At 49.4% G+C, this 14,403-nt stretch overlaps 1 protein-coding gene across 1 annotated transcript in view; it reads left to right on the forward strand.

Moving 5' to 3' along the window:
• Nucleotides 1–14,375, forward strand: part of DRGX (dorsal root ganglia homeobox) — a gene marked incomplete at both ends in the record, with an annotated part of 31,062 nt that extends 16,687 nt beyond the window's left edge. The window contains one exon of the mRNA XM_082855219.1: nucleotides 14,110–14,375. Within this exon, the coding sequence (XP_082711345.1) occupies nucleotides 14,110–14,375 (266 nt within the window). The remainder of the gene's footprint in view (nucleotides 1–14,109) is intronic.
• Between the last annotated feature and the right edge of the window lie 28 nt (nucleotides 14,376–14,403).

The following is a 14,403-nucleotide window of genomic DNA, read 5'->3' on the forward strand; positions in this document are numbered from 1 at the left end:
GCGTAGGCATTCAGAAACGCTACTGTCTAGCCTGAACTTTTTTGAACTGTACATGTGTATGCATATAAATGGAATCATACAGGTTGTATTTTTCGTGCCTAGCTACTTTAACTCGGCATTATGTTTGGGAGATTTATCCATGTAATTAGGTTTAGCTGTCAATTCTTAACGATATTCTGTGTACATGCTCAGATCATCTGCCGATAAAGACGGTTTGCCTCTCTCTTCCCAATCCTTATACAGTCATCCCTGGGTATCCGTGGGGGATTGGTTCCAGGATGACCTCCGCGACCCCCCATACCAAAACCCACCCATCCTGAGTCCCTTATATAAAATGTGGTAGTATAATGAATGCAGTTGGGCCTCCATATCCGTGGGTTTCATATCCCTGGATTCAAGCAACTGGCGGATCGATTTCAATTGGTTGGTTGAATCTGGGGATGCGAAACCTGCGGATACAGAAGGACAGACTATAGTTTTTATTTCTCTCTCTTTTTTTTTTTTTTTTGGCAGTACACGGGCCTCTCACTGCCGCGGCCTCTCCTGCTGCTGAGCACAGGCTCCGGACGCGCAGGCTCAGCGGCCATGGCCCACGCACGGGCCCAGCCGCTCCGCGGCACGTGGGATCTTCCCGGACCGGGGCATGAACCCGTGTCCCCTGCATTGGCAGGTGGACTCTCAACCACTGCGCCACCAGGGAAGCCCTATTTCTCTCTTTTTTTTTTTTTTGTCTGGCTGTGCTCGCTTTTGTCTGGCCATAACCTCTAGTACAGTATTGAATAGAAGTGGTGATAATAGGCATTCTTGCCTTGTTTTTTTTTTTTTTAAATAACAGATTTATTGAGATACAATTCACATACCATACCATTCATCCATTAAAATGTACAACTCAGTGATTTTTAGTATAGTCAAGAGTTGGGAAACCATCACTACAATTGACCTTAGAAAATTTTCATCACCCCAGACCTATTAGCAGTCAGTCCCCATTTCCCCCAACCCTCCCTGCCCCAGGTTACCACTAATATTTCTGTCTCTACAGATTGTGGACATTCTGCTATTGCCATTGTGGATATCTCATTGAATGGAATCCTATAATATCTGGTCTTTGTGACTGACCCTGGGCTTATGCCCTATTCTTGATCTCAGGGGGAAGCTCTCACAGTTTCACAATCGTGTTTGCTGTCTGCCTTTTTATTTTTAAGATACCCTTTATCAAGTGAAGATATTTTTCTCTTGCCCTAGTTTTCTGAGAGTTGTATTTTAATTATTATTTAAAAAAATCATGAATAAGTGGATGTTGAATTTCATTGAATACTTTTTCTGCTGCTGTTGAGACAATCACATGAGTTTTCTTTCTCAATATATTAATGCAGCAAATTACACTGATTGATTCTTTAATGTTAAACCAACTGGGCATCCCTGGAATAAACCCAAATTAGATGTGACATGTTATCCTTTCTATATATAGCTGGATTGGCTGCCATTTTGTTCAGGGTATTTTCATCTATGATCATGAAGAAATTGGCTCATCATTTTCTTTTTCTTATAATCGCCATTCCAGGCTTCAGTATTGTTTGACTTTACCCCCCAACTTAGTATAATAAAAGCAGCAGCAGAACTACCCAGCTGTTTTATTACCTCTCCTGATTCCAAGGACTGGCTGGGCTCAGCCGGGCAGTTCTGCTGCTGCTTCTGCCTGGGGCGTCTCATGAGGTTGCAGTCAGATGGCAGCTGGGGCTGATACATACAAGACGGCATCACTTCTGCGCCTGGTGCCTTGGCAGGGATGCTGGGAGGCTGGAAGTACTCTCTCTCTTTCTCTCTCTCTCCCCATGGTGGCAGTTGGATGGAGGTTGGATCCTGAGAATGTGAAAGCAGAAGATGCCAGGTCTTGTTAAGACTTACACTTAGAACAGGCACAGTGTCACTTCTGCTGTATTCTATTGATTAAAGCTGCTCACAGAGCCGGCCCAGACTTAGGTGGAGGGAACCGCACACCGGTGTGAATACTGGGAAGGTGGTTCATTGAAGGCCCTCTGTAGAGACTGACTCTCTAGGTATTGAGAATACTCTGGCCTCGTGACATGAGTTGGGATGTTTATTTTTGAACCCATCCAACTTCCCAATCCTGACTATAAGCACTTTAAGGGCACTGGCCTTATCTGACTCACCTCTAGACCTTTCCAAACCACTTACCTCTGCCCCTTACACAGGGTCTGGTCTGGTGCCGAGTAAAAGGTAGTGACGTTTGGGGAAAGAAGGAAAGAAAGTCGTGCTGTTCTGGCCCTGGGAGACCCGCCTCACTTAGGAGACCCCAGTCTACTGGCCTTGGCCCTGTACTGCGGACCACTTGCTGGGCCCCAGAAACTGCTGGAGGCTTCCGTTCTTCATTCAGTACCCACTGAGCACCCTACTTTGTCAGCCTCTGAATGGGGGGCTGAGCATCCTTTGATGAATTAGATACAACCCTACCCTAAGGGGCTCAAGACTGGGCGTGGGCTTGGAGAGAGAGACACTTGTGACACTGTCACATGCCCTCATAGAGGCCAACAAGGGCATGCAAGGTGTGGGGGAAGCCCAGAGGAGGGAGGAACTCTTTCTCTGTAGGAATGAGGAAGGTTTTCCAGAGGAAATGCTTGAGTTGGGCTTGAAGGAGTTGTAGGAGCTGACCAGTGGGTGTGGGCACTCCAGGCATCTGACAGAAGAGCATGAGCAAAGGCACTGAGGCTGGCTGTTTGAGGAAGGGACAAAGTGTGAGGTTGGATGGAGCCACGGTCCTTGGAGAGGATGGTGTGGCCTCAAGATGAGCCCAGGCTCTGGAGTCAGACCAGCCATGGCCCTTCACTGCCTCCTTCCCTTTATAAGGCCAACTTAGGGGAGACCCCAGTCTCCTCATCTGTAAAATGAGGGTCGTCATGGCCATACGCAATATTGCCTGTGGTCTGTAGCGTGTGTATCTGTGCCTGGCACATCCAAGTGCCCGGTAGGCGCTGGTGACTGTTGTTAGGGTTATGAGGATGAGGCCAAGAGATCACCTGGGATCTGATTAGGGTCTGGGTTTGGATTTCTGGGGCAGAGGATCCCGCTTCCTGCAGGCGTTCACTCCTCAGTGGGAGAGGCTCTCAGCCTGAGGTCCGCGGTGTGTGCAGCTTCAGGAAAGCAGCACAGCCTTGCAGGGGCTCCTGGCTTATTTCTGAAGATGCAGGCGTTTGGGGAACAGGGCACCTGAGGGCCAGGACATGGTCTGTCCTCATGGGGGAGGTGGTTTGGTCAGCCCTAGCCTCTCGGTGCCTAGCCGATGTCAGGAAGGTAGGGGTGGAGAACCCCAGCACTTAACATTTGTAAGGAATCTCCTTGATGAGTATGTTACCACCACTTCTCCAGGATACAGTGGGGGAAACTGAGGCTCAGAGAGGGGCTAGGACTGCCCAAGGTCACACAGTGCCTCTGCCAGAGGTAAGACAAGCCAGGGACCCGAGTGTCCCACCTGCCAGCTCCCCACACCCTGTATTGATTCCGTTCCTTTTACAGGCCCCTGCTACCATTCTCTGGCTTTAAAAACTGCAACTCACTTTCCAGAAGCCATTTCCTATGGGTGCTGATGGGTTTGCCCTTCCTGCTAATCAATGGGGCCCTGGAGGGCAGGGAGCTGAGCAGAGGGCTCCTGGCTTGTGCCCAGAGGCAGCGGGGAAGCAGGCTGCCCGTCCAGAGTTCTGGCAGCCGCCGGGAGGGAGGGTGACGCTCATTGGCATCGGATCACCTAGAACGCGTGTCCCTGCTGCTCCTCTGGCTGTGCCAGGGTCCTTGAATCTGGGTGCTGTCATCATTTGCTCGCCCCTTTAAAGGTATCCAAGCAGAAATGGGACGTTGGCGCTGGCCCCGAGACTGGGTCACAGCATGAGGGACGGTCGGCTGAGCTGACTCCTGTCAGGGAGCATTTGCTGAGTGAATAAGCAGATGTTGGGACAGTGCGTGCACACGTGGAATTACGACAGGGAGGGATTTCGAGTCCACTCCTCCAGCATAACCTGCCAAATTAACCTGGGGATTTTGGCATTAATCAGATTGGGTAACTCTGTGATGACCATAGTTTTCCTTTCCATGGGGTATTGAGGAAGCTTAGAACCTGGGAGTTGGCAACCTTTGAGCAATTAAAATATGCCCCCTCAGTCAGGAAAGATAGACTCTCCCTCCTTTTCTCCCTCCCCCAAACATTCAAGTGCCTACTTTGTACCCACATTGGAAATATTAGCTGTGCAATCAGGGCTGTGTGGGTGACATAGGTGAAAGCCCTTACCCTGCAAGTTTGGGAGGTGAGGTACAAAAATAAACACAACTCATGGTAAAGAGGCGATCAAAACCGCCACACAGGCGCAGGAGAAAGCGCTTTGGGGGTTCTGTGGTAGTAGTCACCCAGGAGTGAATCGGACCCTGTTGTGTATTTGATTACTGGTGAACACGCTTAGCCACTGCAGCTAAAAATCTCTGCCTAAATACTGCAGGCGTCTACTAACACTGCCACCCAAATATTCCTTGTAAACTGTAAGGAACTGGTATTAGGAATCACAGAATATCTTTATTCATTTATTTACTTTGCTATAAAGCAAAAAAAAAGAACTGAACTGTAGTATTTATGTGAAAGGTCTCATAAATCCACTTACTCATTTCCTTGCTCCATATTCCTTACCCTTAACCTGAACGTTCGACAAGAAATCGATGTGTGAGAGCTCTACTTGTAACCAAAATTATCGTTCATGTGCCTTGCTATGGTGAAAATGTGCTTTCGGCAGAGAGGAGACAGAACTAACTTAATTTTTCCTGTCAGTCTCTGTAGTAGATCAATTAAACTGCCAAGGAGATCAACTATTTCAGACTGTATTTATTACATTAAGTATTTATGTTCAGGCCAAGCCTTTAAAGCATGATGTCATATAGGAATGTAGGCCGATTCGATCAATTCAGCAGAATTTGCTGTAACTTAATGGAAATCTAACTGTGTGTTTTAATTTAGTGTCCGAGAGGTAGCAAGTTCTTCAAACAACATAATTTTCAGGCTGCATTTGGGGGCTTGGAGGCTCTTGTCCAGGCTTTGGTGATGGCATGCGTGGTAGGGTGAGAGGGAAGAAATTGTGGCCTTTTAAGGGCTTTGCTGGCTGATGGTTGGTCGCGTCCCATGCCAGGGATCACTGACTTCGATCCCGGCCGAATGGGAGATAGACAGGATGTTCCCGGTGGGTCTTCCATGGTCAGCCCTCAAGCTCCATGTTCGCCAGTCAGTTACTCTAGTGCAGACTGAAGCCATTAGCAGTCGTGGAGTCTCAGCCGGGTGCTGAGGGTACAGTTCTTATTCCTTAGAAACCTCAGTGGAACTCTGCCCTAAAGGAGAACGTCTATCCCATCATTTGAATGAAGGGAGAAGGGAAATCATGAGTCACAAAAAAGACACTCTTATTGTGAGAGTAATACTTGGTCAGTTTAGAAAAAGTGGAAAGTACAGCAAAACCCAAAGAAAACTATAAAAATCATTTGTAATCTTAGCATCCAGAATCAACCACTATGAATATTTGCTGCTGGTACGTTTGCTTTCTTCCCATTTATAAATATATATCGCTAATAAATTTATGTATTTTAGGGAATTCCCTGGCGGTCCAGGGGTTAGAACTCGGTGCTTCCGCTGCCGGGGGCCTGGGTTCAATCCCTGGTCGGGGAACTAAGATCCTGCAAGCCACACAGCCAAAAGAAAAAAAAAATTATTTAGTTTAGAACTTATTTAAAATTTTTAAATTTTAATTAAAAAGTTTAAATTTATAAATATTTTCTGTTGCTAAATAAAATTGTATATTATACATAATTGTGACCACATATGGATATGGTATATGGCTGCATGTATGCATATATACATATGTACTATGCAAATATATGTATGTATTGTGTATATATGTATATGTATGTATATAAATATACATACCTACACCAAAATGGGATCATTTTGACTTACTGTTTCTTAACCTACTTTTTAAACCTAATATTTTATTATTATTATTTTTTATGGCACCAAATATCCTCCTACAACATAATTTTGTCATAGCTTCAGTGCGTTCAACATGGCAATTATAACTTATTCAATCAACTCTCTCGTATCGGGCGGTCAGGTTATTCATAGTTTTTTGGTGCTATGTGCCACATGGGGATGACTTCCTTTGTAGCTAATTTAATTTTTAGCCCATTGGTGATTGTAGCTTTTTGATAGATTAAAAAAAGAAAAGAAAAGAAAACTAGAGCCCCAAGTCTGGAAATCTGGTTATTAAAAGATGAGACTTTTAAAGTTTGTTTGGCTTACTCCTCAAGATTCTATTGGCAGAATAAATGTTTCTACTTTTTGGTCTCATGGAAAAGGCTTCACCAATGAACCCACACAGCTGTGAAAACAGTGTAGGGATACGCAGGGTGGAGGATGCTCACAGCACAGTCACGCATCTCGAGGCACTGTTCATTCTTCGTGTCCTCCTGGGGATGCTCAGAGCAACTGAGTTCTTCGCCGGCCGCTGAATTGAATGCGTAACTTGAATAAGCTGTGAATTGTGAATTATTCTTGCCCTTTATTTTGTATGGGGTCATGGAAATAATAATTGTTGCAGGACTTAGTGCTAGGTCCTTTATAGAATTTCTCCTAAGGTAGGTGTATTACCTCCTCTTACAGATGAGGAAGCTGGAGCTTGGAACGTTGGTGAGAAGAAGTCCCATGACTAGTTAACGGTGGAGTCAGGAGCCAGACTTCAAAGCCCACTTTCTTCCTCCTCAGCAGGCTGTATCCGGCTTTCAGACCCCAGAGATGTCTTATCGCCACTCTCGTTTTATAGGATTTTGATAATTATGACTTGGTTTTGGGGTAGACATTTTCTAAAGTGTCTGTCACCACCCTGACATAATAAAGAGGAGGACAGAGCCTCTCTCACGGCCGACTCTGTGTCGTCCCATCATTAATAGACACAAGCTTTGTTCGGTTTTCAAAACCCTTTCAAACGTCATCTCTTGTGATGGTTCCTGTTGTTGTCCGGTGACGGATGGCTTCCGGCCATCCTGAGACGTGCTACTTTGCTTGCCTTGTACTAAATGGCCCCAGGTTACTGTGCATGTTAATTTTTGGGGCTGTTTTATAATTTTTTTGTCTCTTTTCTCAATATTACCCATTAATGTTTCTGCTATTACCTTTCAAGCTTGCTTTCAAGCTTGCGGCAGCCTTGTAAGACAAACAACTTATGTTAGCAGTGCACTTGGAAGAGTCTTTCAGCACGTGGTGAGGGCTTTGAGACTGCTTTTCATGGGAAAAGCGCATGCGTTTTGGAGTCTGTTTTTTTTTCTCGGTAACTGTCTGTTCATCTGCTGCCCTGAACATTGCAAAGGATGCGTCCCTATTTTGCTACTACTGGTTTTCAGTAGTGCTCCAGGTTGATGAAGTTTTTTAGGCAGAGGCACATGGAGAAATCTCGTACTGCTGTTGTTACTGTGAAATCATGGAGAGGGCTTCCCTGGTGGCGCGGTGGCTGAGAGTCCGCCTGCCGATGCAGGGGATACGGGTTCGTGCCCCGGTCCGGGAAGATCCCACATGCCGCGGAGCAGCTGGGCCCGTGAGCCATGGCCGCTGAGCCTGCGCGTCCAGAGCCTGTGCTCCGCAGCGGGAGAGGCCACAACAGTGAGAGGCCCGCATACCGCAAAAAAAAAAAAAAAAAAAAAAAAATCATGGAGAAATCAAGAGTTAGGTCTAAAAGGATCCTATTTGTAGGAATCACTTTTTTTTTTCCTGTGTTAAAAATGGTTAAGGCAGATGCTGTTTGTTGGACAATTTAAGTTCAACTGAAATCAGTTGAAATTCTGAACACACGTTAAAATTGGAAGGAAAACTTAGCTTTGTAATTCACATCCCATTCTAAAACCACTCATTTTTTTGTTGAAAGGGATTAAAAAACTTGTCCAATAGCCCATATTGTGCATGAAGATTTCTACAACATCCTGTCAAGGGAGCTTCAGGATATTATGACCAGAAACCCATCACCTCCCAGAGAGAGCCCACCACACATGCATAGCACGCTGACGGTAAAGAAAAGAAAACCCTTCTTTCTCTCACTCCACCCACTGCTTCTATTCAACCCACCCCCAGAGAGAGGCAGTTACCTCATATCCACTGTGCCTAAATGGCCCCGGTTCTTTCACTTTTCCCTCCTCCCCCCAACTCCCTCCCTCTGGCCTGACGGTCTGACCATGACTTTCCCCTCCCTTTTCCTGCAGCTTCTGCCTCGGCAACCCACACAATATGGCGTCACAGTGAACTTACTGTGAAGTCATATGGACCACGTGCTCTACTGCAGAGACACACGCCCCTCTCGACAGTTGGATCCTTGGGTGCAGAGCACAGACTTCACACGTTTCCCTGATAAATATCATCGAATGAGATTTGTCTCCTTGTTCGCCTTTGATCTTGTCTGCTGTCCAGATGGCCTCTCTTAGTCTTGCCGGCATCTGCCGTGTGGGTCGGCACGTCTTCCATGTTCTCATCCAGGGAGGGCAGGGCAGTGTGGAGAGGAGGCAACTCCCAGTGGCTCATTTTTCAGCATTCCTCCAGGTAGCTGTTCAGATGTTTTTGAGTCCACCTATGAGTATTGCCCCCCTTTGATGGACACTCAGCTGTTGTTCAGACTTGGGGTGTTGATGAGGAAAGAGGGTGACGTCTGTGAGGGGCTTCATGCCAAAGACTTTTGTTGGCCTGGGTGCACCTCTCACGGTCTGTTGCCCTGCTTTAGAAATGCCCACCCAAAGGGCACAGTGCAGTCATGAGACAGAGGCAGGGCTCAAGGGAGGTGTACAAACTGCGTGATGCTGTCTCAGCCAGAGATGGGGTGGGTGAGATCGGTTGAGGGTGCCTCTCACAAATGTGTGTGGGTGGCCTGAGGCACTTTGGGGGTCCTCACCCACTGGAGGGGCAAGAAGGAGTTCCAGCCTTGAGCGGTCCTCATTTTCCCGATGACCTTGACCTGAACTCTCTTTTAGCTCTTACAGTTTTGTTTTTAAGAATTTATTTTATTTTATTTTGTTTTAGTTTTAATTGTGGTGAAATACACACATGATAAAATTTTCTGTCTTAACCATGTCTAAGCGTATAGTTCAGAAGTGTTGAATATGTCCTTATTATTTTACATGTGCTTGATATTATATATATTATACATTATTAACCGTCACCGCCATCCATCTCCAGAGCTCTGTCATCTTCCCAAACTGAACTGTGTGCCCATTACACCTTAACTCTTCACTCCCATACCCTCAGCCTCTGGCAACCACCATTCTACTTTCTGTCTCTGTGAATCTGATTACTCTAAGTACCTCATACAAATGGAATCATACAGAATTTGTCTTTTTCTGACTGGCTTAGTTCACCTAGCATAATGTCCTTGAGGTTCATCCACGTTGTAGCCTGTGTCATAATTTCCTTCCTTTTTAAGGCCAAATAATATTCCACTGTATGCATAGCCCTTACAGTTTTAAACCAGGGTCTCCCAGAGTCATTGGGTTCATCTGGTCCCTGGTTTCCCCATGTCTAGTGTAGGGGGTGAACTAGGCGGGCCACACAGACTCTCTCCCTCCTGCAGCCTCCATTCTGTGAGTTAACTTATTTCTTTACGTCTGAATCTGGGTTTTGTGGGCCAGGAATATATTGCTAGTTATTGGTGGCTTTTGCGGGGACTTGCCTGCTGCAGGTGTGACCTTGCAGGTGTAGCTGTGGATCCAGGAGGCTCTGTCTTGTCCAAGTGGCACTTCTTCATCTTGCAGGTGACATGCTCATCACTGAGTCACAGACTAGTTAACTCCCTCTTTGATGTTACATCAGAGCAAGGCCTTGCTGGGGACAAGAACCAGCAAGACATGCACATTGAGTTTGTGCCCCTCTCGGGCTGGCCTGACTTGGGGTCAGCTGCTCAGGCCTGGGCCTGGAGACTGTGGCCCCTGCAGGTCCCCCAAAGCCCGTAGCCTCAGTCAATCTCCCACTGCTGAGAGGGTTCACTGTGCTCTGTTCTCTTCCCACATGAGCTCCCCTCAGGAAGGACTTGGAGGGGAGGAAGGCCTCCCCTGAAGGGAGGGTCCTCGCCCTCGGGATGGCCCCCCAGGCTCAGGGCACAGGCACTGTTCCCAGCCAGGACCGAGCCCACGCAGGGGCTGAGACTGCTGTCAGCGTGCAGCTGTCTGTTTGAGCCACTGGGAGAAGTGGGACCATCAGGATAACAGGGTTTGACCCCATGTAACTTTTTGTTTGTTTCCTGCTGTCTCTGGAAACATGACCAGGCTAGAGCCAGCCAGGGGTGTGGGGTGTGGGACGGGCTCTCGGGATTTCCTGTGTAAACTGGGCACTTGTGATTCATCTCGCGCTCATCTTGCCATCTGCTGCCTGCTGTACTGGCCCCTCCGTCAAGACTGAGGCAGGAAGTGATGGCCGCGCGTTAACCTCCTATTAGACTAGAGGAGAAGGGAAAGGCCACCGGAAGGTTCTGGTCCCACTTCTGTCATGAACTGTGAGAACTTGGGCAGTTACTGGAGTCTCGTTTCCTTGCCTGGAACATGGGGCTGAGTGATGCCCTCCCCTCAGGGCAGCCAGAATGGTGACGAGAGGCCACACTAGGTGCTGGTAAGGGTGAGCTTCCTTTTGCCTCTGACAGGCTTGGAAAGGAAGAGAAAGATGCCCAAATGTGCTTCGAGAGAGAAAGGAGCCTGGCTGCGGCACAGGGAAGGCTGTCCCCAGGAAAGGAGGGTGGCAACGTCCCAGCTGCTGGCATAGCTGAAGGCTGATTCTACACGTGGGCCCCGGGGCTGGGCGGCCCTCCCTTGCCTCCCTCCTTCCTGCCACAGATGTTTCCCATAGGCCTGGCCCGTCCCAGGCACTGTGCTAGGTGTTGGGGACAAAGTAGTGAATGAAGCAGAAAAATACTTGCCCCCTTGGGGGTTTGTAGGGGCAGGTAGACAAGAAAGCAGTCACAAACCATTGAGGATCCACTTACCGCCTGTGGCCAGTGCCTGAAGATGTGAGGGTGAAGCTCTGACGGAGCGTAACGGGGGATCCTGCCCTGGATGAGGAGGTCCCGAAGGGCCCCCTGAGGACATGATGGTCAAATGGAGCCCTAAAGACAGAGAGGGAGCCCCAAGCCGGAGGGAGGGTATCTTCACTCCCAGGCAGAGCTCGGCCAAGGGCCCAAGGGAGGGGGAGGAACGTGTCCTCTTTCCAGATGGAGGGACACGCTGGTTAAGGATCCGGCCCTCTGCCTGGTGTGACGACCGGCTCTGCCACTTACTATTTAACCTCAGTCTCCTCATCTGCAAAAGGGGATAATCACAGAGCCAACTTCCTAGGATTGTTCCAAAGCTGAGATGCGTGAAGTCATGGTGTGCTTACAAGCGCGGTGCCTGGTACCTACACGTGTTTGCTCTAGCGAGTACAGCTCCTGTGTAGGGCTTCGCTGTGACGGTGGTTTGAGCATCTGAAAGGAGGCCTGGGCGGCACATGAGAAGGAGGACGAGAGGGCAGTGGGGGCCCCAGCACTCAAGGGTTTGAAGGTCACAGGGAGGAACTTGGATTCATTCAACAAATACGGATTTTGGTCCCAAAATACTCCCTATTCACAATGCTGCTTCTCCCAAAGCTGGTGCTGCACTTTCAGAAGAGTCAAGGGGTGGGTGGAGCCTGGAGGGCTGGCCTTGCCGGCCCCTCCCAGGTCTCAGGCCTCTGGGACAGGCACTGACTCCCAACTAACTGTCCTTGGCAGGGCCACGGCGCACCGTCTCCTGCTGCCCTGGTGGGATGGGGCTCCGGAGCCGGCTGGGGGCGGAGGCTGTGGCGATGCTCATCTACTGCAGGAATCACACGTGGTGCATGGGGCACCGTTTGACCTGTCCAGAGACTCAGGAAGTCTCTCAAATTATGTCATGTCAGCAGCCGTGTCCACCCACCCAGTCTGGGTGCAGGTCTGTGACTCCGGCCACCACACCTGCGCTTGTGGTGGTGTCAGCATTGCTCAACTGTCCCCTCAGAACTTGGGTAGCCATCAGGACCTCAGGATTCCACGGCCAGACTCTCCATATCCCCTCACACACACACACACACACGCACGCACGCACACACACACATACACGCATGCGTACACACACACATGCACGCACGCACACACATGGACGCACGCGCACACACATGCACGCACGTACGCACACACATGCACGCACGTGCACACACACGCACGCACACACACGCACGCACGCACACACACACATGCACGCGCACACACACACACACACACACCTTTCTCTCTGTTTTTCCCCATCTTGGAAATGGCACCTTCATTCATTCATTCGGGTGCTCAGGCCCAAACCTAGGTGTCGTCTGTGATTCCTTCTTTTCCATCAGCCTCCACCTGCAGTCCAAGGACAATTTGCACAGGTGCTAACCTTGAGCATAAACCCAGCATCTGGCCACCTCTCATCACCTCCCCTCTAGTCACCTTGGGCCAAGCCGCCATCAGCTGGGCCTGCGTTACTGCAGTAGCCTCCCTATCCTCTCCCCGATGCAGTGAAGCTCCAGACACTCTCTACTCAAACCCTCTGGGGCTTCCCCTCCCTGCGTCCCACCTGGCCCTGGCGGCCCCCGACTCATCCGCTGTCCTCCTCCCCTGTAGCCTCTGGCTTTGGTCACTCGGAATGCCCTGCTGCTCTCTGAGCCGTGCTCTCCCCACTTTGGTGCCATTGCACTGGCTCCTCCCCAGCTGTCATGCTCTCTCCTGGGCCTTCACGTGTCTGTTTCTCTGACGTTGCACTCAGGTATCTACCAAGCATCACACTCCATTCCCGTTTTAAATAGCACTTACTGCCGCCTGCCTTTGCATGAGGGATGCCTGGGCTGTGGTGTGCCTCTCCACTGGAGCTGTGCTCCATGAGGCCGGGGATCTTGCTGCCTTATTCCTGCTGAGTGGTCACTAGGGTCGAGACCAGTGCCAGGTGTTCATGGGCCAGTCATTGAATAAATGCACCGTTGAGGGTGACCTGTGAGAAGGGAGGCTCCTCAACACCGGCCCTGTCCCTGGAGTGGTTTATGCAGTGCTGGCCGGCACGCTCGGGGCCAGGCAATTGTTCCTACGTCCCATTTCACACATCGGACCTGTGCTGAGTGCTTTCCAAACTGAGGCCATCAGAGCTTCTCAAACCTTAGTTCACGGTGCCCTGAGGGTCCCTTGAACCTCAGGTTAATGTTTCGTGACTCTCCTGGGCCATAAAAAATACCTACCTGTTCTGTTCATTAAATGGTTAGGTCCAAGTAACTCAGTGAGTGTTTATGTCCCAACAACTTAGTAGCCATTTGAAAAATATCACTTATAAATTGAAAGAAAAATAATATTTTTCTTTTATTCTTAAATAGCTACCATTACTTTCTAATGGGATTACACCAATGGGCTCTGCATGGCTTCTCTAAGCGCGGAATCAGGTTGGATGCCACCACCCCTCATTTTATGTTCCGTGTGGATTTTTGTGTGGTACTTGCAAAATCCAGCTTCACAAATGTATGACATCCTTGAAGGGAGTGCAGTGAGATCTCCTGATGAAGCTGTGAGCTGCCTCGTCCAGCAGCTTCACAGTGTCCGGCAGATGTGGCTGGCTTCCCCTTGCCTTTGAAAACTTAAAATATCCCCGCAGGGCCCTTGTGAGCTCTTAGGGGTGCTTTGACACATGGTTTGTGGTGTGTGGCATTGCTTCACTGGATCCTCATAATGATCCTGTGAGGTGGGGATCATTTCATATTACAGAAGGAAAAGCCCAGGCTCAGAGAAGTCAAGATACTGGTCTCAGGCCACACAGCTGGTTGGTAAGGGAGCCAAGACTGGTCGGTTCTCCCTGATACTCTGGTAATCCCTTGGACTATCAGCTGGATCTCTTGAGCTGTGCATCTTTGGGGTCCTGAGCACTTGTTACCTCTCCCTTTAGTGTTTGGAACCAAACAGGATCAATCAGCCCCTTGCCCGCGCCCAAGTCTGAGAGAGCGAAATGTGGACAGTGATGGCAGCCTGTTGTTTCTCCTTCTTCCAGGGGGCCCACTGTGCTCTTGCTGTGTCCCAGACCCCATGGGGCTCTCCTTCCTCCCCCCCTACGGCTGTCAGACTAACCGCACGGCCAGCGTGGCAGCCCTGCGCATGAAAGCTCGTGAGCACTCGGAGGCCGTCCTGCAGTCGGCCAACCTCCTGCCATCCAGCAGCAGCAGCCCCAGCCCTGCAGCCAAGCCGGCGCCCCCCGACGGCAGCCAGGACAAGACCCCTCCCAGCAAGGAACAGAGCGAGGGTGAGAAGAGTGTATGAGGGTCCCGAGTGCCCAAGCCCGCCGTGC

The sequence above is a fragment of the Leucopleurus acutus genome (assembly GCF_964270905.1).
Source record: "Leucopleurus acutus genome assembly, chromosome: 14".
Taxonomy (NCBI): domain Eukaryota; kingdom Metazoa; phylum Chordata; class Mammalia; order Artiodactyla; family Delphinidae; genus Leucopleurus; species Leucopleurus acutus.